Source organism: Oncorhynchus masou, chromosome 30 (assembly GCF_036934945.1).
Source record: "Oncorhynchus masou masou isolate Uvic2021 chromosome 30, UVic_Omas_1.1, whole genome shotgun sequence".
Classification (NCBI taxonomy): domain Eukaryota; kingdom Metazoa; phylum Chordata; class Actinopteri; order Salmoniformes; family Salmonidae; genus Oncorhynchus; species Oncorhynchus masou.
The window spans coordinates 12,027,940-12,050,721 of NC_088241.1; the positions used below are offsets into that span (position 1 = coordinate 12,027,940).

The 22,782-nt window shown below is 47.3% G+C and overlaps 1 protein-coding gene across 1 annotated transcript in view; it reads right to left on the reverse strand.

Moving 5' to 3' along the window:
- Positions 1-537: 537 nt before the first annotated feature.
- The window catches only part of LOC135522061 (adhesion G protein-coupled receptor B1-like), a 73,783-nt gene continuing 51,538 nt past the window's right edge, over positions 538-22,782 (reverse strand). The window contains exons 18-31 of the mRNA XM_064947977.1: positions 17,008-17,111; positions 16,610-16,712; positions 16,253-16,403; positions 16,067-16,136; positions 15,611-15,677; positions 15,024-15,109; positions 10,057-10,155; positions 8,661-8,832; positions 8,270-8,365; positions 8,121-8,160; positions 4,855-5,522; positions 2,431-2,466; positions 1,943-2,101; positions 538-1,497 (exon numbers count right to left, since the gene is read on the reverse strand). Coding sequence (XP_064804049.1) covers positions 1,303-1,497; positions 1,943-2,101; positions 2,431-2,466; positions 4,855-5,522; positions 8,121-8,160; positions 8,270-8,365; positions 8,661-8,832; positions 10,057-10,155; positions 15,024-15,109; positions 15,611-15,677; positions 16,067-16,136; positions 16,253-16,403; positions 16,610-16,712; positions 17,008-17,111 — 2,046 coding nt within the window. The 3' untranslated portion in view covers positions 538-1,302. The remainder of the gene's footprint in view (positions 1,498-1,942; positions 2,102-2,430; positions 2,467-4,854; positions 5,523-8,120; positions 8,161-8,269; positions 8,366-8,660; positions 8,833-10,056; positions 10,156-15,023; positions 15,110-15,610; positions 15,678-16,066; positions 16,137-16,252; positions 16,404-16,609; positions 16,713-17,007; positions 17,112-22,782) is intronic.

Genomic DNA, 22,782 nt, shown 5'->3' on the forward strand with positions numbered 1-22,782 from the left:
AATAATTACATTGCTGTACAACAGGACTCCAAAAGAGCCTTGTGCTTTCTCTGTGTGCAACTAATCCTAACGCCATACTGCAGAGTCACAACCTCTGTCATGTCCTATACAGTATTTATCATATATATTTTCATATTTAATAATTTCCATTGTCATTATTAAGCATAATTCTTTATATACTTTGTGACATGAGTATCCTTCATTTTTTACCACCTGCATTTACCGAACAAGCAGAATTATATTTGCCACAAATGTAGCAAGCCTGCTTGTACACCAAGCAACCAATCAACCAATCTCATTGGCTTCTGCTGAGGTCATAGAAGCTTCCACCAACGAGATGTGGCCACCTCGGCTTTCTGTGATGTCATTAAGGGCATCCGCAAATGAGATATCTCATCCTTGTTGGTCTATGCTGATGTCACTATGGCCCCCACCAATGGGAGGGTTTTCCACCCTTTGGCTGACTGTGATGTCATCGGTCTGCTCCCTTCCTGTCAAGGGGGTGTGGACTCTGTCTGACAGTGCAGTGGAGGGGGGGGCTCTTAGTTGGCATGGAGAGGCACATGGTTATGGTCCAGCAGTCTGCCTCCTCCACTGCCTAGGCGTGTTTGGGACATGTACTGGACATGTAGTTTGGTTGGAACATGTACTGTATGTTGGGTGAAGGTCTTGTCCAGACCAGGTCCATTGCCTAAAGGCTTGGTTGGAACATGAACTGTATGGCTGGTCCAGGTGATCTGTTAGCAGGCTGGTGAAGAGTCCATAGGCAGTTGCAGTCTGTCCTTTTAATCTACACTACCTACACCACCCAAATACCAAACATGGCTCACCATCCACAGAGATCTACCAGGAGGAGAGAGGGACTCAAGTATGTGTCCAGTGAAGTAATAATGTGGATAATAACAGACCAGATATATGACTTTCTGACATAGTAAACAAAAAACTGATTCCAGCAGCAATAAGAAAACATAACAAAATGCACCGCAAACCTGTTTTCATTCCCCCCATTTATCAGGCCATTGTCCCTTCGCCCTTCCCTTCTCTCTCTCTTAGTTGGGTCCTAACATAAAGGAGCCCCTCTCTCTCTCTCTCTCTCTCTCTCTCTCTCTCTCTCTCTCTCTCTCTCTCTCTCTCTCTCTCACCACTGCCCGTTTCGTAGGTCATTGATCGTTGGTCGTTGGTTCCCAGATTGAGATGTGGAGCTGCGAGAAGGGACGAAGTCTGTCTGTCTGAGAGCTGGGCTGGGGGACGGGGTTGGCTGCTCTCTGTCTCTCTCTCTCCGTCTGTCTCTCTGTCTCAGTCTCACACCTCTGTCTGCAGGTCCATGAGCTCCTGTCCCACCAGAGGGATGGTGGCGCTGGCCTTCTCCCACTCCACGTTCTGCAGCTCCAGGGGAGAGGCCGCCAAGGGCTCCAGGTCCTTCCTCATCCATGACGGGGGAGATTGGGTCTTCCTGATGCCCTCCCAGGCTCTCTTACTGGGTGTCTGCTGCTTGTCCTGTTGGATAGAGGGAGGGGCAGGAGAGGAGAACAGGTGAACCAGAGAACAAACTAAATCATCAACAGATGACAGAGAGAAAGAGAGACAGAGATAGAGAAGAGAGATAGAGAGGACAGAGACACACTCAGAGAGACACAGAGACACAGAGAGAAGAGAGCTAGGGAGAGGACAGAGACCCAGAGACACAGAGAGACACAGAGTCAGAGAGACACAGAGAGAGAGAGAGAGAGAGAGAGAGAGAGAGACAGAGACAGAGAGAGAGAGAGAGAGAGAGAGAGAGAGAGCGAGAGGGGTGCTATTCATGGAGGTTAAATGGTAAAAAGAGAGAGTGGGAGAGGGAGACATGAAAAGAGAAAGGTAAAAAAAGGTGGAGAAGGGGAAGAAAGAGAGCGTGAGTCAGACAGAAGGAGAGAAAGAGATAATGGGAGAGACAGTGTCGTACGCTCATGATGGTCTTGTCGCTGCCTGCTGAGGACACACTCCACCTCTTCCCTGCCTTCCCATCGCCAGGGGGAGACGCCCTGTCCTGGTCTGCACTGTGGATCTTCCTGTTCAGGTCCTGGAACATGTCCTGGTGACGCTTCCGTGTGTGCATGATCTTCTAAATGAGACAATCACATAGGAAAATCCACCATCAACATCAATCCTCCTTAAACAACAACATAGCTTGTGCAAGATCTTCTACATGGACCAAACAAATAAAAAACACCCATCATAGAAAAATCATTCATCCAGCACAGACGTCTACAAAGCTTAGATAGAGTACTGTATATGATCTGCTATGCAGTCTCATGCACCATCATTATAAAGAAAAGGGGATTATGTCAATTCTAGTGGATTTTTGGAAGAAGAATTGAGACATTAGAGACAGTTTGTCAAACCAGCAGGACATTATGTCAGAAGAAATGCAGTCCAGAAGTCTGAAATTACCTCAAAATCCAGCTCCGCGTAGCGGGATTTTCGTCTCTGGAGAAAGACATGAGGAACAGATTAAAAGATACATTCTGCTGTCATCTATATGCTATGTGAATTTGACGAGACAAAATGGTGATGTCTTCCTCGGCATTTCACTCTGTTTCACTATTATTTTCAAATCAGTTAAAACGACTGAGAAAGTTTCTCAGTCATAACAGTGACTCATGAAAAAACTGAGCATCCATGTTGGTTCATATTGACACCCTTGGCGTGAATCCTTGCAGTAAACAGCTTGTGATCGCGTGACCTTTGTCAGCAAGCAGAGAAAGAAAGGCCTGACCTTCAGGCTGGTTGGTTGTTGGTTGCCCTGGCAGCCGCGACCTTGCATGAACAGCATTTTGGGAGGGGAGCGAGTTTGGCCCTGAGGTGAAAAGACACCAGCAGGCTGAGAGGTCTGACTGTCTGCCTATCTGTCTGTCTGCCTATCTGACTGGCTGGCTTGGCACGACTAGCTGTGCGTGTGTGTGTGCTGGTCAGTGCTGTGTGTGGGTGTGGGTGTGTGCTGGTCAGTGCTGTGTGTGGGTGTGGGTGTGTGCTGGTCAGTGCTGTGTGTGGGTGTGGGTGTGTGCTGGACAGTGCTGTGCGTGTGTGTGTGCTGGTCAGTGCTGTGTGTGGGTGTGTGCTGGTCAGTGCTGTGTGTGGGTGTGGGTGTGTGCTGGTCAGTGCTGTGTGTGGGTGTGGGTGTGTGCTGGTCAGTGCTGTGTGTGGGTGTGGGTGTGTGCTGGTCAGTGCTGTGTGTGGGTGTGGGTGTGTGCTGGACAGTGCTGTGCGTGGGTGTGGGTGTGTGCTGGTCAGTGCTGTGCGTGGGTGTGGGTGTGTGCTGGTCAGTGCTGTGCGTGGGTGTGGGTGTGTGCTGGTCAGTGCTGTGCGTGTGGGTGTGTGCTGGTCAGTGCTGTGTGTGGGTGTGGGTGTGTGCTGGTCAGTGCTGTGCGTGGGTGTGGGTGTGTGCTGGTCAGTGCTGTGCGTGGGTGTGGGTGTGTGCTGGTCCGTGCTGTGTGTGGGTGTGGGTGTGTGCTGGTCAGTGCTGTGCGTGGGTGTGGGTGTGTGCTGGTCAGTGCTGTGCGTGGGTGTGTGCTGGTCAGTGCTGTGCATGGGTGTGGGTGTGTGCTGGTCAGTGCTGTGCGTGGGTGTGGGTGTGTGCTGGTCAGTGCTGTGTGTGGGTGTGGGTGGGTGCTGGTCAGTGCTGTGCATGGGTGTGGGTGTGTGCTGGTCAGTGCTGTGCATGGGTGTGGGTGTGTGCTGGTCAGTGCTGTGCGTGTGTGTGTGCTGGTCAGTGCTGTGCGTGGGTGTGGGTGTGTGCTGGTCAGTGCTGTGCGTGTGTGTGTGCTGGTCAGTGCTGTGCGTGGGTGTGTGCTGGTCAGTGCTGTGCGTGGGTGTGGGTGTGTGTGTGTGCTGGTCAGTGCTGTGCGTGGGTGTGGGTGTGTGCTGGTCAGTGCTGTGCGTGTGTGTGTGCTGGTCAGTGCTGTGCGTGGGTGTGGGTGTGTGTGTGTGCTGGTCAGTGCTGTGCGTGGGTGTGGGTGTGTGCTGGTCAGTGCTGTGCATGTGTGTGTGCTGGTCAGTGCTGTGCGTGGGTGTGGGTGTGTGCTGGTCAGTGCTGTGCGTGTGTGTGTGCTGGTCAGTGCTGTGCGTGGGTGTGGGTGTGTGTGTGCTGGTCAGTGCTGTGCGTGGGTGTGGGTGTGTGCTGGTCAGTGCTGTGCATGTGTGTGTGCTGGTCAGTGCTGTGCGTGGGTGTGGGTGTGTGCTGGTCAGTGCTGTGCATGTGTGTGTGCTGGTCAGTGCTGTGCGTGGGTGTGGGTGTGTGCTGGTCAGTGCTGTGCATGTGTGTGTGCTGGTCAGTGCTGTGCGTGGGTGTGGGTGTGTGCTGGTCAGTGCTGGTCAGTGCTGTGCGTGGGTGTGGGTGTGTGCTGGTCAGTGCTGTGTGTGTGTGTGTGTGCTGGTCAGTGCTGTGCGTGGGTGTGTGTGTGTGCTGGTCCCCCACTGGACTGGCCCAGTCAAGGAGAGAATACTAAAACCTGACCTTTTTAAAGATCTAGGTGTTCTGTAGAGCCAGGAAAGATAGGGATATTTCCGTACATGTTGCCACTACAGTGCTGTTACTACACAGAAAAGGATATCGACTATAAATATATCGCAACAGAAACTCTATGCCATGAATACAGTGCCACCACATACTGACAGGAAACGGCACTGGCTGATTTCAGGAACACCTGTCCAATCATTTGGTGAGAACATGGGGTTGTGTGTGTTTGTATGTGTGTCTATGTGTGTGTGTGTGTGTGTGTGTGTGTGTGTGTGTGTGTGTGTGTGTGTGTGTGTGTGTGTGTGTGTGTGTGTGTGTGTGTGTGTGTGTGTGTGTGCGTGTGTGCGTGTGTGCCTTACCTCCAGGGAGCTCATGGAGAGCGTGGACACGGTCTCGCTCTTGGACATCATTCCAGAGTTTCCAGAATCACCCTGTTCACACATGCTGTTGGTCATGTGGGATTCTCCGGAGATGTTCTGCATGTTGTGGATGGGCGACTCCCTCTCCGAGCAGGAGACACTGACCAGGTCTGCAGGCAGGCTCTTCAGCGCGAAACCCGGGACGCCCTCCACCTCCGCCGAGTTGGCCAGGTGGATGAGCCTGGTCTGGGGCATCTGCTGCTCGATGCTGATGTTGTACTTGGCCGCCGTGTCCTCCTTGCTGCCCTTTCCGGGCCGCCCCAGGGTGCCAGTGTTGTTGTTGTTAGGCAGGATAATGTACCCTGTGCCCTCAGGCCCCCCGGCCTCCCCTGTCCCCCGTGGAGACGGCTCCCCGTCCAGCTGTTTAAAGAGCTCCCCGTCACAGATGTAGATGGACTTGGCTCCCGGCAGCTCGGTGCTGATGCCCTTGGTGGCGCCACCCTTCTCCCTGCGCAAGGTGAGAGTATGACTGGGGTAGTCTGCCACATTCTGGAGGTGGACCTTGGCCATGCTGGCAGGCATGGTGTTGAAGTTAGAGCCCTTCTGAAGGGTCAGGGGCTGGGAGGATGGCTTCTCATCACCCTGGAGAGAGGAACGCTTCAGAGTACCTGGGGGAGAGGGAGGGAGGGAGGGAGGGAGGGAGGGAGGGAGGGAGGGAGGGAGGGAGGGAGGGAGGGAGGGAGGGAGGGAGGGAGGGAGGGAGGGAGAGAGAGAGAGATTTGAGAGGACGCAAAACTCAGAGATAAAGAGAGGGTGACTCTCAAGATGCCCAGACTTGGACATGCTATAGAATGAGTGCAAACCTTCCCACTGTTGATTGAACTAGTGACTACTGCCTTCCTTGAACTTCTGATCATTAGCTTGAAGATTACGCCGTGACCCTGTTTCACTGCAACTGCTGGCTTGCTGTGGTGTGCATCTCACTATTGAGCACAGCGCTAGACAACAGCATCAGACAACTTCCTGTCAGCATGACAAAATATCTTACAATCACTCCCCAGTCCCCACTGCTCCACACACACTCACACAAAGAAAAAGTCATTTCACTCCTTAGTGGGCTTGTCTGCTGTGTCTCGCGTCTCAATGGCGTTTCTGCTCCAGATGCTTTTCCTGATATCCTGTCTCGGAGATAATCAGATTCCCTTCCGCTCCTAACGGATATCAGAGGAGAGCCTCTATCTGATGCTGCACTGTTGGTGGGTGCTTAATTATAGCACAGCCGGCCCACCTACCGGTGGATGTGGGGGAAGATGTGGGAGTCTCAGACAACACTATTTATCCTCATATTACTGCTCAGCACTGATTCGCACACCACCGCTCTATTGCCAAATGGCTGGGCTAAATTGCATTATGCTGCAGTAATGTGGTGCATCTCATGTCAAAACAGTGTTTTGTGCTTCATAAGAGGCGGCTGCTGTGGCGGCCGTGGTCTGACAACGGGCGGAGAGGAGTGGAATGGGAGGGTGCTGCTAACACACAATACGCGTGCAGCAGAGAGGGAAAAGCAAGTGTAACTTTTGAATGACAGAACGCAAAGAAAAATCCACATGCATAGAGAGAGTTGTATAGGGTCTGACAGACAGACAGACAGACAGACAGACAGACAGACTGACTGACTACATACAGACTGACAGACGAACAGACTGACAGACAAACAGACTGACAGACGGACAGACTGACAGACAAACAGACTTGACAGACGAACAGACTGACAGACTGACAGACTGAACAGACGAACAGACTGACAGACGGACAGACTGACAGACTGAACAGACGAACAGTCTGACAGACTGACAGACGGACAGACTGAACAGACGAACAGACTGACAGACGGACAGACTGACAGACTGAACAGACGAACAGTCTGACAGACTGACAGACGGACAGACTGAACAGACAAACAGACTGACAGACAAACAGACTGACAGACTGACAGACGAACAGACTGACAGACTGACAGACTGAACAGACAAACAGACTGACAGACAAACAGACTGACAGACTGACAGACGGACAGACTGACAGACTGACAGACGAACAGACTGACTGACAGACTGACAGACGAACAGACTGACAGACTGACAGACTGAACAGACTGACAGACGAACAGACTGACAGACTGACAGACTGAACAGACTGACAGACTGACAGACTGAACAGACGAACAGACTGACAGACTGACAGACTGAACAGACTGACAGACTGACAGACTGAACAGACTGACAGACGGACAGACTGACAGACGGACAGATTGAACAGACGAACAGACTGACAGACTGACAGACAAACAGACTGACTGACTGACAGACTGAACAGACGAACAGACTGACAGACTGAACAGACTGACAGACTGACAGACAAACAGACTGACAGACGAACAGACTGACAGACGAACAGACGGACAGACGGACAGACTGACAGACGGACAGATTGAACAGACAAACAGACTGACAGACAAACAGACTGACAGACTGACAGACTGACAGACGGACAGATTGAACAGACAAACAGACTGACAGACAAACAGACTGACAGACTGACAGACGAACAGACTGACAGACTGACAGACGAACAGACGGACAGACGGACAGACGAACAGACGAACAGACTGACAGACGAACAGACGAACAGACGGACAGACGAACAGACTGACAGACGAACAGACGAACAGACTGACAGACGAACAGACTGACAGACGAACAGACTGACAGACGAACAGACTGACAGACGAACAGACTGACAGACAAGCAGACGAACAGACTGACAGACAAACAGACGAACAGACTGACAGACGAACAGACTGACAGACTGACAGACGAACAGACGAACAGACGGACAGACGAACAGACGAACAGACGAACAGACGGACAGACGAACAGACTGACAGACGAACAGACGAACAGACTGACAGACGAACAGACGAACAGACGGACAGACGAACAGACTGACAGACGAACAGACGAACAGACTGACAGACGAACAGACTGACAGACGAACAGACTGACAGACGAACAGACTGACAGACGAACAGACTGACAGACAAACAGACTGACAGACGAACAGACTGACAGACGAACAGACGAACAGACTGACAGACGAACAGACTGACAGACGAACAGACTGACAGACGAACAGACTGACAGACGGACAGACTGACAGACGGACAGACTGCATAAACTCACTCTTTTTTTTGCCGGTACTCTTACCTCCTCTGCAAGCCATGTCGACGTCTTTCTCGAAATCAGTCTAACGAAGAAAAGAAATGTATAGAAAACCTGTTAACAAAGAGCATGTAATACATATCAAGAATATTAGACATTGTTTAAGATGAAGAATAACGTTCCATTGGTACTACCATAAGCTGAGCGTGTCCGTTCTGGAAAGATCCCCCTGAGTCTCCATTCCCGTCCTCCTGGCGGTCCACTACCCGACACTTCACTGCCTCTTGAACCTACAGTACACCATAATAAACACAGAGGTCATGACCTTTCAATGTCATGGTCAGGTCTTTGTCTGCTCAACCTCCTCCCCGCCACATCACCCTCAAAACAACCAATGATTTGGTTTACATAATCAACTTTTCCCTTTTAGCACCTAGTGGAGCACAGGGCCTCAACAACCATCCAATAAAAATAACAAATAAAATAATAATAATTTAAAAAAATAATTAAAAAAAAAGAGTTTGTAACAGAGTATCATCAAGGTGAAATGTGTCAGAGTGCCAACAGGGTGAAGAATGATTTTACCTCTCTGCGCAGGATGCAATGCACCATGACGATGACGAAGCCTTCCAGCGAATCAAACACAGCGAACAAGATCTGGAAGAGGGAGGAGCGTCGGTCGGTGATGGCCAGGACAGCAGACATCCAGGTGAGGGCCAGGAGAGGCAGAACCACACAGGAGCTCCACAGCGACGCCCTGGAGGATGGGAGGGGAACAGCAGCCCAGGGTCAGCACTACAGTCATGGGATTCAATGATACTAAAAACTGCATGGAACTTTCTAATTACAATAGAAGCGTGTCAAATGTAATACATACAATATCTACTGCTAAAAAAGGCATCTATGTACTGCATGTTGCCCTCGTTGTTGAAATGATTGGCATTATGTATAGTATAATAAACCTATAACAAGGTATAGGTATACAGCCTGATGTTTTACATATACTTACAGTAGCTACCGTAAATGTGCTAATATCACACACAAAAACATACATCCATAATCAATTGAAATATATGTTCCATAACTGACATATACAATATGCATGTACGTTTAGGATGTGTCAATAAAACATATGAGACCAAGAGCAACAGGAAAAGGAGGAGCTGAGGTGAGTAAAGGAGGAACAAAAGTGAAATGAAGCAAAGAAACGTAACATAAAGACAAACGCAAGAGGCAGAGGGCAGAGGTGTCATTAAGTGGACAGGGACTCTTCTGGTCCATATGTTCCTACAGGACAATGTCTCTCTCTCTCTCTCTCCTTTATCAACATGTGTATTTCTTTCCCTAACTCCTCAACTCTTCAGAGTCTTTGTTTCACATGTCCACTTGTTAACTCTGTCCTGAGTTGATGAAATGAAAGGTTTCTAGGTGTTGTTTAAAACAGATCCAAGCATTCAGACACACACCACTGAAGAACACATTACATAAAATATAGCTACACAGGCCTGGCAGGCCCGGCAACAGAAACCCCAAGCACATGCACACACACACGCACACGCACACACACACACACTAATTGATAAGTCAAGTGCACTGCCCATGAAAACCTCCTCCATGCGGATACAGATGTAGAGGTACTGTATCCATCCATAGCCTGGGGGCATTACATAGCTGAAAGCCACTGAGCCTTGCACTTTTACTCTGGCCTATATTAAAGCTGCTTTTCTGCTGTCTGTGCTTCACACAGACACACACACACACACACACACACACACACACACCATATCTTACAAGAACAGCACTGTAGAACTAATTCCCAATGATTCTCAGCGAGGGTACAGGGGAAGAGAGGGAACGAAAAGGGGGGAAACAAAAAGATATAAACCAGAGGAGGAGGAAGTAGAGGAGGCATATCAAGGTAAAGGAAACAGAGGTAAGACAGCAGTATAGAATATGTGGGTAAAGAATTAGCAGGACTAACATGGCGTTACTGGTAGCTGTGGTAGAAACGTCAGCCGACGAGATAACTCCGCACTTGGCACATTTGAGCGTCATATTGTACAGTGGTACTGTCATCTGACTGCAAAGTAGTCAAATTAACACACGCTGTAACATAATACACACAGATACAAATACACACACACACACACACACACACACACACACACACACACACACACACACACACACACACACACACACACACACACACACACACACACACACACACACACACACACACACACACACTTAAACTCAGAGTGAGTCACAGTTCCCTCTCGCTCTCTCTCTCTCTAGCTCTCTCTCAGGGCTAAGGGGTATGTGTGGGGGCTGGGCCGGAGAAGATACACAACCACATGGGTGGATATGTCACTAAGGGTTGATTTATTCCTCAATGATTGATCACTGCTCCTACTATATGCGAACACAAACTTATAGGGGATCCTAACCAACACAGAGTGAGTGGGATAATCAAGTCAACAAAGACACTACTGCATTCCGACAATATTCTAATCATCTTGAGTCTGTGCAGAAAAGTGCAGTGACACTGTTGCACATGATGTAGCTCAAACTAGTGATTCAAAATATGATTCATAAGTGGTTAAGGTAGCCGAGCTGTTCAGAGGTTGGGCCAGTAACCAAAAGGTTGCTGGTTCGAATCCCTGAGCTGACTGGGTGAAATCTGCCAATGTGCCCGTGAGCAAGGCACTTAACCCTAATTACTCCAGTCAGTCACTCTGGATAAGTGTCTGCTAAATGACCAACATGTAAAAAGAGAGATACATGTGTAACTTGTGCAGGACTGATTCTTATTGGCCAGGCACCTGTATGTGCACTGGCATGAATACACATTATATTTACCTTCTTCCTCTTATTATTCACATTGTTGAATCCTTCATTTACGTGCATTCAGCTAAATAATGATGGTATTCTTATAAATGAATAAAGCAAATGTCTAATTAGAGACACTTCATGTGCCAATTCATGCTTTGCGTCTCAGATGCGTTGTTTATTTAGCTTCCTAAATGTAATTGCCGTAAATATTTTCACCCCTGGTTATTTCTCCCTACGCCTCACTGGCCAGACTGATTACTTTATACAGGCATTACTGAACACCCTGCTAAGGCTCTCACGCACACACACGCACACACACATGCACACACACACACACACTCATGTAGGCATGTACACACATGCAAGCACCCACATACACACACAAACACTCAAACACACGCACGCACAAACAATGAACTCAAAGTAGTGAGTCGTGACAGGCCTCTTAGCCTAAATCTCCAATTAACCAATTAACAGTGTGTTTATGTGTGTTCATTACCAGGTGTATATCTTTGAATGTGTGTACGTTGAGTGTGTGTTTCTGCATGGCTGTATTAAAACAGCACAAAGGATAGACAATAAATTCTAAAGATTTCATGAGAAGCTGTTTGTCCACTGGTACAGTAATCCACGAATACTGTAGAGAATCATCACAGTTCCCATCTATTTCTGTTTCACCCCACTTCTCCAGTGTCTGTGCTGTCATCTAATCTCCTCTCATCACATCACAAAGCCCAGTGTGGCTGTGGCCTGCCTCTCTCTGCCTGGATGCCTGGCTGGAAGTAAGAGGCACAGTACAATCTCTACAATGCCTCTTCATCATGGATGACATACTGTCTGAGAAATAATACAGCAATAATACACAAGAGGGTATGTGATTACTGAGATTATTATCAGGATGTGATGCGACAATAAACTGTCCATCCATACTTCAACACAATGGCTTGAAAGCTGTTTCATTAGATTAAAATACTCCCGCAAGAAACACACATCTAGAAGAAACAGAGTTCGAGAAGAACAGTGTCACAAAATGGCCGCTCGCAAAACAACAATTAAACCATCGATTCCATATAGCCGCTGGACAGACGGATTAAAAATCACATTATAACAAATTCCATTTCAAGTAAAAAGGCAATACAACCAACACCCCCCCACCCCTTCTGCCATAGGCTGTGATATTAAAAAGCAATCAGTAGCTTTTGAAATACAACACCATTTCCCTCGTCTTTATGATGTGTAGACGACAGAGAGAGTTCAGTGAGAGAGAATGAAGCTGAGTAGGAAACACCCATATCCACAGGGACACATAGACCTGCTCAAATCAAATCCAGGTCTTCAATCAAACAAGCAATACTCTTCAGCTAAATGCTCACTTCGTTGTTCTGTCTCAACAATGTGGGTAGAAGAGATTAGATATGTGATATCCTGTGGTTCCCAGTCGAAAAACAAGGGTACAAAGCTTACCCATTTCTTTCACTTGGATCGTCCACTCTGTAACAATTGACACTTTTTTCCAGTGAGTCTGGAAGGACCCAGTCTGTATAGTGACAACTAGGGTTAAAGTAACTGAACAGCAACCTCCTAACACAGTGCTAACACTTCCTGGAATGAAGAACAAGGAAACAGTACACCCCGCCAGCTCCGCCTGGATGGCTTTACAGTTGGCCTTTCCTCTTCTCTCCTGTCTTGTCCTCTACTCTCCTGTCTTTCCATTTTCCCATCCAATTAGCCTCTAATTTTAGGGGTGGAGGAAAGAGAGAGAGCCTCGCCAGGCAGCGAGGGTACATTTAAATCTCTGAGATATGAGAGAGCGGAGCCAGGGTACGCCGTGCCTCATTAGGCGCATCATCTAGCGATCATTAATTATCTTGATTAAACATGTTAGGTATTGAAAGGCATGCGGGGGGGCAAAGAGGCTAACACCCTTCGGTTTTCCACGTATCCACTCTGCAGTGCCACCCTGCCCCCTTCCTACAGCCCCTCCATCCCTCAGTCCACGTATGCTCAACCTGATCCTTGCAAAAGCTGTGAGGGAGCAGAGGGGGCCCAAACAGTGAGTATAATATCAGATACTATGGTATCCTACTGTGTTGTGTATGTATCCATCTTCTGGTGCCACCTCTGCCCCCTCTCCCCTCGGTCCAGGCATCACTGATAGCCCAGTGGTCTGCTGCGTAACATCGGTGTAAAACCATCCTTAAACAACCCCCCAGTACCCACTGTGTAATCAAATGCACACAAACACACAGGCCAAAGCACAGACTCACTCATCTAAACACACACGAACATACACACCCTGTCATATACTACTCTGTGCCATGTCCTATACTTCTGTCACTATTCATTCTGTATCTTAGTAATGTGACAACTTTGAACAGATCTATGGATCACAACCGTGTTCTAGATTTTGCACTGCAGTTTATGTTTATAGTTATTCTATACATCTAGCTCTTGTCTAGCTGGTTTTAGATGGAAGCTGGGATATTGATAGCAGGGAAAGACATTCTACAATTCTACTAGTTGGGGAGTGTGAGTAAGGGGTATTAAGCCAATCAGAGTGTAAGGAGGGGATATTAAGCCAATCAGAGAGCACTACTGCCAGGGGGAGGAGATTTAGTGGGTGGGCCATGAGCAGGGCTGATAGCCAATACAGTCAACAACAGTGGGCGAGGCAGATTTTTTACCGAATCAGTGACGAGGTGGGAAGGGGGAGCTGAGATTGAGGTGTTCCTGATTGGAGAGGAGGAGCCCTGAGTGAGAGAGAGGGGGATTCTGTGCAAACTCAAAGAGAACGTTTCAGACAGCAAGAAACAAACTTGTACAGTTCAAGAATAGATCATTGCAGAGAGGCAAACATGTTGTTCAGAGAAAATAAATACATAAATAAACAACAACACAGTTGGATGTACTAACGATCGCCAATGAGGGCACAGAACAGCAGCCTGCGAAAAGGGGGGAGCAGGGTACACCGAGAGGTCAAAGGTCAACCCTGTGGTTATATAGGGACTAAAGGTCATAACCTCTCACAATGTTGGCGTGTATTGAACTGGACATGTATTAAGTAGCAGTAGTAAGTATAAACAAGGCAGCCTTTAAGGCAAGTACACATGGTTGAAGTAGGTTGAAAACCTTCCATCCCGTCTCAGCAGGAGCTTGGAAATGCCCAAATGGCTGTGGTAAAATCTCCAACACAACAGATGTATCCGACAGAGTATGTTTCATACTATAGTGAGTAGCCTTTTTAACAAAGCAACGGAAAATAAACACATTTCTATGGACATAGAGACAGCATTAGCGGCGTACAATAAATCAAACACATGACATTATTGTGTGCTTTGAGTGATCTCTGAGGTCTCTACTCTATACCCATAGGGCCCCTGCTCCCCTTCCCTATAAAACAATCAACGAAACAAAATAAATGAGAAAGATGGACATACAGAAATGTACATTATATAGCAACACCTGCAAATGAAGAAAAGCTGAGTGAATGTGTAAAAGCAACATACAGTATATGGCAGAGTATAATGAAACCAATATGATAGCCATGAGATGAGCACTGATGCGCCATCTTGTTTCTTAATGAGAGGATCCGATAACCACTGCATTCTTTCTCATCTTCCCTTTTCTTATATCTCCCTCCCCACCCTCCCTCCCTCGCTGCTCTCTTCTTCGATCCCTCTCTGTCAGACCTCATCCTCTACAAATCTTCCAATCATTGATCACTGTGTCTTATGAAAACATTCACATAATCCTTTCAATATCTGCTCCTTTTCATTTCCCCCACTCTCCCCTCCCCCTCTCTCTCTCTGCTCTCGCTATATCTCTCATCCCTCCCTCTCTCTGCTCTCACTATATTTCTCCTCTCGCTCTCTCTTACTCTCTCTCCCTCTCTCATTTTGTCTGTGCTCCTATTCTGTTCTCTCCCCTGTTTCTAAATCCCCCCCCCAAATTTTTTTTTTTAGCTCTTATCAATTTCCTCATCGGACTCTTTCTTAGATCCCTGCGTTCTAAACGCGAGAGCCAATGGCATCGCTAGCCCCGCCCCCAAGCGTATGCCCCCCGGCTGGTGATTGGTGGACCAGTGAGATGGATGTATGGTAGGATAAGGCATACCCTGCCCTCTCCTTCAGTTTCATATCAGTAATGCCGTCTTTGGACACCAGTTTGTTAAATACGAGAATCCCGATAACCATGTTAACCTGTCAGAGAGAAAAGAGAGAGGTGAACGAAGCAGCCAGATACAGAGAACAACTCTACAACCAGTCTGTCAGTCTGACATGGGACTACAGAAATGATAGAGTATGATACATGCATGTGAATGATGTCAGTCCCACACGTACACACAATAGATTTACATATCAAACCTTCAGTGTATATATATATATAAAGTTGTAACTGCTAAGTCAAGGTAATAACATGTAGTTAGTCAAGTGGTAGCAACCTTGCACTTAGAGACCATTGATGACTATACATGGTTGATGAAGATGTTAGTTAAGATAATGTACAATCTATTGACTGGCTAAAACCAATAGTAGTACAGTATGTTGACTGCATTAAGCCAAAATGTTAAGTTTATGGTTGGGGCAAGATAAGCATTACAGTATATGACATATTTCTGTGGCTAAATGTTCATCTCAGATCAGTAAAGCAACAAAGTTTTCTCAGACAAATAGAGGCTGAGACAGAGAGATAGGAAGTACCAAGACTACAGCGGCAGCCGGTCCCACAAACGCATAAAGCAGACCACCTTCCAGAGACAGCCAGCAGCTGAGAGAGAAAGAGGAAGAGAGAGAGGAGGAGGAAAGGAAAAAGGCAGGACGAGAGAGTGACACCAGGAGCAGGTGAGAAGGAAGGAGGAAGACAGATGAAAAGAAAGAAAGATGGCATGAGAAAAGGGGTAGAGCGAGGAGAGGAAGAGGTCAAGTCAGCCACCAGCAGTCAAGGTCACACAAATACAACCCCCAAGTATAAGGATTCTGTATCACGTCTTAAATGCTCTTTAAACAGTTAGCTAATCCAATAAGGAAAGGTTTAGAAGAAAAAAGAGATATAGAGGTACATAGAAAGACCAATACAGAGAGAGAGAGAGAGACAGAATTACACTTGTCTAGACAAAGGGAGACACACAGCAACAATATCAGGGATAGCAGACTCACTAGTTGACGGTGCCATATCCCTTAGCTTTGGTGAAACCCACAGAGACTGCCACAACCAGAGCAGGTAGACCTAAGGAGGAGGAGGGGGAAGGGTCAGTACTGGGAAGGGATGGGACGGACACACAGATGGACAGACAGAGAAACAGATAAAACTGACCCCCCCCCCCCTGCCCCCAGCATCCTCACCCCAGCCCAGACACAAGAATCGCTTGCGGATGATGCGGTTCCTCAGCCGGCCAGTCACGGCCATGTATGACTGCCACGCCTCTGTCAGAACCCAACAGAACGACGACAGGAAGAAGAAATGCAGGAAAGCAGCGACCAGCGTGCAGATCACCTGAGAGAGGGAGAGAACACAAGATAGGAAGAGAGGGACAGAGAGTGAGGGAGAAATAGAAGAAGAGGGCCGGAGAAAGAAGAGTGTGAGAGGTGTTGAAAGAGGGAACGGGGAAGAGAAGAAGAGATGGAGAGATGTGAGTAAAGCATCTTTACAAGACCTTGAGAGAGTACGTGGTGAGATACAGCTTGTTCATTGGCTCTTACCTTGTTCCGTGTCTGCGTCTGACCAATGAGGATGAGGGCGTTGGAGGAGATGATGGAGAGGCAGAAGTTGATGAGGATGACGGAGCGCTCGGAGCGAATGTACCTGAGGAGAGACAACATGTTGAGGGGTCCACACCTTTTCCAGTTGACCGTCAACCATCAACAACCACACCCATACTTCCTTCACTTAAACGGTTCAAAAGCTCTAGCCTTTTTACACTATCAAGCCAACCTGAACCACACTATGCTGGCTCAGATTTAGTCCACTTTGTCCTTTCCAGCACGGTTCAAGCACCTATGGAGGATGTGTAACCAAACCAGCCTAATACAGGTCAGCTAGGCATAGTAACTACTCAGATACCACTCGAAACAAAAGACCAGAGTCAATGTGTTCTCACCTCCAGACCGACACATAGATGATGATGAGGAGCAGCAAGGTGAGAGAGGAGACTCCACAGCCCACCATCAGCGTCACAGAGGGAAGCTGCATTTTATCCATGTTCTGCAGGAGACACATACAGTCAACACACAGACTATTAGGACTGTAAAGAAACGTAAAGAAGCTGTCTTCTTCTCCTGATTTTGGAAAAGATTATTTCTTCCACTCTCCTGGTTCAGGACTACAAAGCTAAAACAGCCCCCCCACACACACACACACACACACACACACACACACACAGACATGCGCAGTGCCGTGTACAGAGGTAGGTATATCTGGTATCTGATAAAGAGAGCAGGGAGCTGGAGAGAGGCTGGCAGGCAGGCTGCTGTTTGGGTCTTGGCTGGATATGGAGAACAAGGTGACTCCAAGGTGAATCACTACACAGATTCTTAGCTGAAGGCCATGAAGCACATTTTGACAGATTATATTGTCAGACGTGTAGTCTGATTCAGCCAGATTCAAACATTCTACTATGAAACACAGCAAGATAATCAAAACCTCCTATAAAAGCATCGACAACAACAGGTCGCCGTCTCCATGTTCCCGCAGCAGCCATTATCTTAGTTGCCATGGTGATGCAGGATGTCGGTACGGTAGCGTGGCAGCAGCAGCAGTGAGGGAAGGAAGGCTGCAGCAACCCACTGACCCTGCGTCTGCTTTATGCATCTCACCGGTGTGTGTATGTGTGTTTAAGAGAGTGCGTGCGTGTGTGTGTGTGCATTTCTGACACAATTGCCAGACTTGACTCATACATGCTTAGCAGCACTGACTGACGAGTGTTCCCTGCTTAGGGCTGAACAGAGTGAAAGCATCTAGCTGGCAGACAGTGTATCTATCTGAGGGAGCAGTGCAGCCTGCAGGCTCCCATGCATGTCATCCTGGGCATGCCACTCTCCCAATGCAGGCCAGGCGTGTGTGTTGACTGGGTTCCTCAATATACCATTATGTGCTCTACTCAGTGCTAACAGCGAGCCATATCCAACATGTGGGTGTGACCTGTAGACTAGAGGATGTTCAAGAAGCCCATGTTCAGGAGTGTTGCTTAATGAAGTCTGCTTACTCTAGAAGACTAGCTTGATTAAACATGTCATGTGTTCCAAAAGGAAACATGTTCTAAGGGCAGCTGTCTTTGCTAAAGTTTGTTAGAGGTGGTGTTGGGGGGTGGATGTAGGTGAATGGGTCTGATGGAAAGGGATAGGGATGGAGGGTTGGGGTTCCGGGGGGGTTGAGGTTGTGTTGGGGTAGCGAGAGGTGAGAAGCAGGTGGAAGGGAGAGCACCAGTCTTATAACAGGGATATGGAGGGAGAAGAGGAGGGGCGTCTATTCTATGGTTGGGCATTCCACCCTCAAGCAGAAGATAATTGGAGTTTATAGTCTGTCTTGTTTCCAGGTTTGATGTGTGCTAGAGGGCCAAGTGAATTAAATCCTTTGATTAATCTGCACTGCGGTGAGTTCCCCTCTCTCTCTCTGTCTGAAGGAAAAAGATTACGAGTGCAGCCGAATGGAACAATGTCCGCCGAGACCGAGTAACTTTTACAGCCCTCTCTGTCTCCACTAATGGCAGAGCTGGGATGTGAATTGCGTACAGTGCAATCACCTAGTGAGAGAGACAGAGACTTCCCATCCGGAAGAGGCTACACTATCCCAGAGTTGACCTAAAACTGCCTTCAGATAGGGTGCTTATACAGTTGTCATTTTTCACAAGTCATTTTTCAACCACTCCACACATTTCTTGTGAACAAAATAAGTTTTGGTAAGTCGGTTAGGACATCTACTTTGTGCATGACACAAGTCATTTTTCCAACAATTGTTAACAGATGGATTATTTCACTTAGAATTCATTGTATCACAATTCCAGTGGGTCAGAAGTTTACATACACTACGTTGACTGTGCCTTTAAACAGCTTGGAAAATTCCAGAAAATGATGCCATGGCTTTAGAAGCTTCTGATAGGCTAATTGACATCATTTGAGTGAATTGGAGGTGTACCTGTGGATGTATTTCGAGGCCTGCCTTCATACTCAGTGACATCATGGGAAAATCAAAAGAAATCAGCCAAGACCTCAGAATAGTTTTTTTTTACCTCCACAAGTCTGGTTCATCCTTGGGAGCAATTTCCAAAAGCCTGAAGGTACAACGTTCATCTGTACAAACAATAGTACGCTAGTATAAACACCATGGGACCACGCAGCCGTCATACTGCTCAGGAAGGAGACACATTCTGTCTCCTAGAGATGAACGTACTTTTGTGCGAAAAGTGCAAATCAATCCCAGAACAACAGCAAAGGACCTTGTGAAGTTGTTGGAGGAAACAGGTACAAAAGTATCTATATCCACAGTACAATTAGTACTATATCGACATAACCTGAAAGGCCACTCAGCAAGGAAGAAGACACTGCTCCAAAACCGCCATAAAAAAGACAGACTACGGTTTGCAACTGCATTTGTGGACAAATATCATACTTTTTGGAGAAATGTCCTCTGGTCTGATGAATCAAAAAAAGAACTGTTTGGCCATAATGACCATCGTTATCTTTGGAGAAAAATCGGGAGGCTTGCAAGCCAAAGAACAACGTCCCAACCATGAAGCACGTGGGTGGCAGCATCATGTTGTGGGGGTGCTTTGCTGCAGGAGGGACTAGTGCACTTCACAAAATAGATGGCATCATGAGGCAAGAAAATTATGTGGATATATTAAAGCAACATCTCAAGACATCAGTCAGAAAGTTAAAGCTTGGTCGCAAATGGATCTTCCAAATAGACAATGACCCCAAGCATACTTCCAAAGTTGTGGAAAAATGGCTTAAGGACAACAAAGTCAAGGTATTGGAATGGCCATCACAAAGCCCTGACCTCAATCCCATAGAACATTTGTGGGCAGAACTGAAAAAGTGTGTGCGAGCAAGGAGGCCTACAAACCGGCCTCAGTTACACCAGCTCTGTTAGGAGGAATTGGCCAAAATTCACCCAACTTATTGTGGGAAGCTAGTGGAAGGCTACCCGAAACGTTTGACCCAAGTTAAACAATTTAAAGGTAAATGCTACCAAATACTAATTGAGTGTATGTAAACTTCTGACCCACTGGAAATGTGATGAAATAAATAAAAGCTGAAATAAATCATTATCTCTACTACTATTCTGACATGTCACATTCTTAAAATAAAATGGTGATCCTAACTGACCTAAAACAGGGAATTTTTACTAGGATTAAATGTCAGGAAATGTGAAAGACTGAGTTTAAATGTATTTGGCTGAGGTGTATGTAACCTTCCCACTTCAACTGTAAGTCTCTCAATGGCTAAATTGTGTTCTTGATTTGTTGGTTGCTGTCCTGTATCAATGCAGATATACAGGTATACATACAGTATCATCATGTTAACAACAGCTGTCCAACACCAACTTTCTGGAAATCACCATGGAAACTGGTAGTTCAATGATACCTAGCCTGGGTGTGTCTAGTTTGTAGAGTCAGACTAACAGGCTTTGATTAAGACATTTCACTGAACTCTGTATCTGAATGTATGTGACTCAAACCCAAGTAGGATAGCTTCTAAATGAACATGAATCAATGAATGAGTCGTGGTGTAGCTACAGCATGAGGTACATCTCTCTGATATACTGGGAAACACACAGCTGTTCTGTGGTTCTGCTGAGTTAGTTGATCTATGTCTTACTATCTAGAGGTCTACTATGGATTACATTTTCAAAGGCAGGTCTGTAGGTGTGTGAACTGCGTACTCACAAACCCATGAGACATTCTAACAAAGAGTTGTCTGTCTCTCTCTCTCACACACACACACACACACACACAACACACACACACACACACACACACATTCATTCATCCTATTCCCAAAAACACAAGCCTGCTGGGTTCAAGTTTGAGCCTTTTGATAAGACTGCAGTGAATTTCTCTCTCTCCTTCTACAGCCTGCAGCTGAGTAGGACTGACTGAACGTGGTAACATTACAGAAGACAGGAGAGGAGAGATGAAGAGAGTGAGTGATAAAGGGGCGGGACAGAGACCTACTATGTGGAGAGAAGAGAGAGAGAGAGAGAGAGAGAGAGAGAGAGAGAGAGAGAGAGAGAGAGAGAGAGAGAGGCAGAGAAAGCAGCAGAGGAAAAGGATGTGGGAAAATGACTAAGCAGGAGGGAGAGGAAGATGGGATAAAGGGGTAGAGGAGAGACAGTGAGAGACTGGGTGTTTGTCATTCTGGGGCTGTATGAGGCTAGCTGCAGACAGAGGAGAGGAGAGGGGATGCGCCATTCAGTATGTGGCAAGTGTTGTTGCAGGAATAATTATCTAGTTCAATATCCATGGCTGTCTCACAACCCCACTAGCATGGCAGGAGGGAAGAAGGGAGGGAGAAGATGAAAGAGAGGGAGGGGAGGAATGGGAGGAAGAGAGAAAGGGGGAGGAAAAGGAGTGCCCTTCTCTCCTGGCACAGTACCAGGTTCATATAATTGCCACAATATGCTTCCCTTAGGGCATCTAAAAGCCCCCAGACTGCGACACTGCTGTGAAACGGCCTGTTGAGTGCCCAGGTAGAGAGGGGGATGAATAGAGGTAGAGAGATGGAAGGAGGAATGAGGGGGAGGATAACACTGTGTCCTGCCAGGGAGAAGCAGCAATCACTTGCGGAGTGCTATTAACACATGATGCTACTACGACTGCTGCCCATCGCACAGGCACACGCCAAATAAACAGTGTGTGTGTGTGTGTGTGGGTGTGTGTCGTATGTGTAAATGTATGCATGTGTGCAGCTGTGTGTAATAAGGATAGCAACTGCTTCTGTGTGTGTATCGCAAGTGATGATCTGTAAACATCTTGCAGAGGTGCACAAACACACACACAAACACACATTTCCAAGATCATCCCCCCCTGGCTGAATAATCGTAGCTCTAGGATGGACGAGGGGAAGACAGAGGGAGTGTGAGAGAGGGAGAAGAGAGAGATACAGGACATCAAACACACAGCTGCAGATTCTCAGGGCGAAAGACTGCCGTGTTTATTTGCTTTCCTAAGACCCATCAAATCAAGCTTGTCCGTTGCTTGCAGGTGCACATTTTCTCATCCTTATCCCCTCCTTTTGATGTAGCATTTTGGAACCGCCATATAAAAACCACATGCATATCTGAAACGAGTAAATGTCGCATCTGTCTGAATATTTTGGCCCAGGAGGGGTAAATGAATGGTATTCCATCCCTCTCTTCATCCATCCATCCGTTCTTACCTTCCCTCTATCTAGGCGTTCTTCCCTTCCCTCTATCTAGGCGTTCTTCCATTCCCTCTATCTAGACGTTCTTCCCTTCCCTCTATCAAGGCGTTCTTCCCTTCCCTCTATCTAGGCGTTCTTCTCTTCCCTCTATCTAGATGTTCTTCCCTTCCCTCTATCTAGGCGTTCTTCTCTTCCCTCTATCAAGGTGTTCTTCCCTTCCCTCTATCTAGGCGTTCTTCTCTTCCCTCTATCTAGACGTTCTTCCCTTCCCTCTATCTAGGCGTTCTTCCCTTCCCTCTATCTAGGCGTTCTTCTCTTCCCTCTATCAAGGCGTTCTTCCCTTCCCTCTATCTAGGCGTTCTTCTCTTCCCTCTATCTAGGCATTCTTCCCTTCCCTCTATCTAGGCGTCCTTCCCTTCCCTCTATCTAGGCGTTCTTCCCTTCCCTCTATCTAGGCGTTCTTCCCTCTATCTAGGCGTTCTTCCCTTCCCTCTATCTAGGCGTTCTTCCCT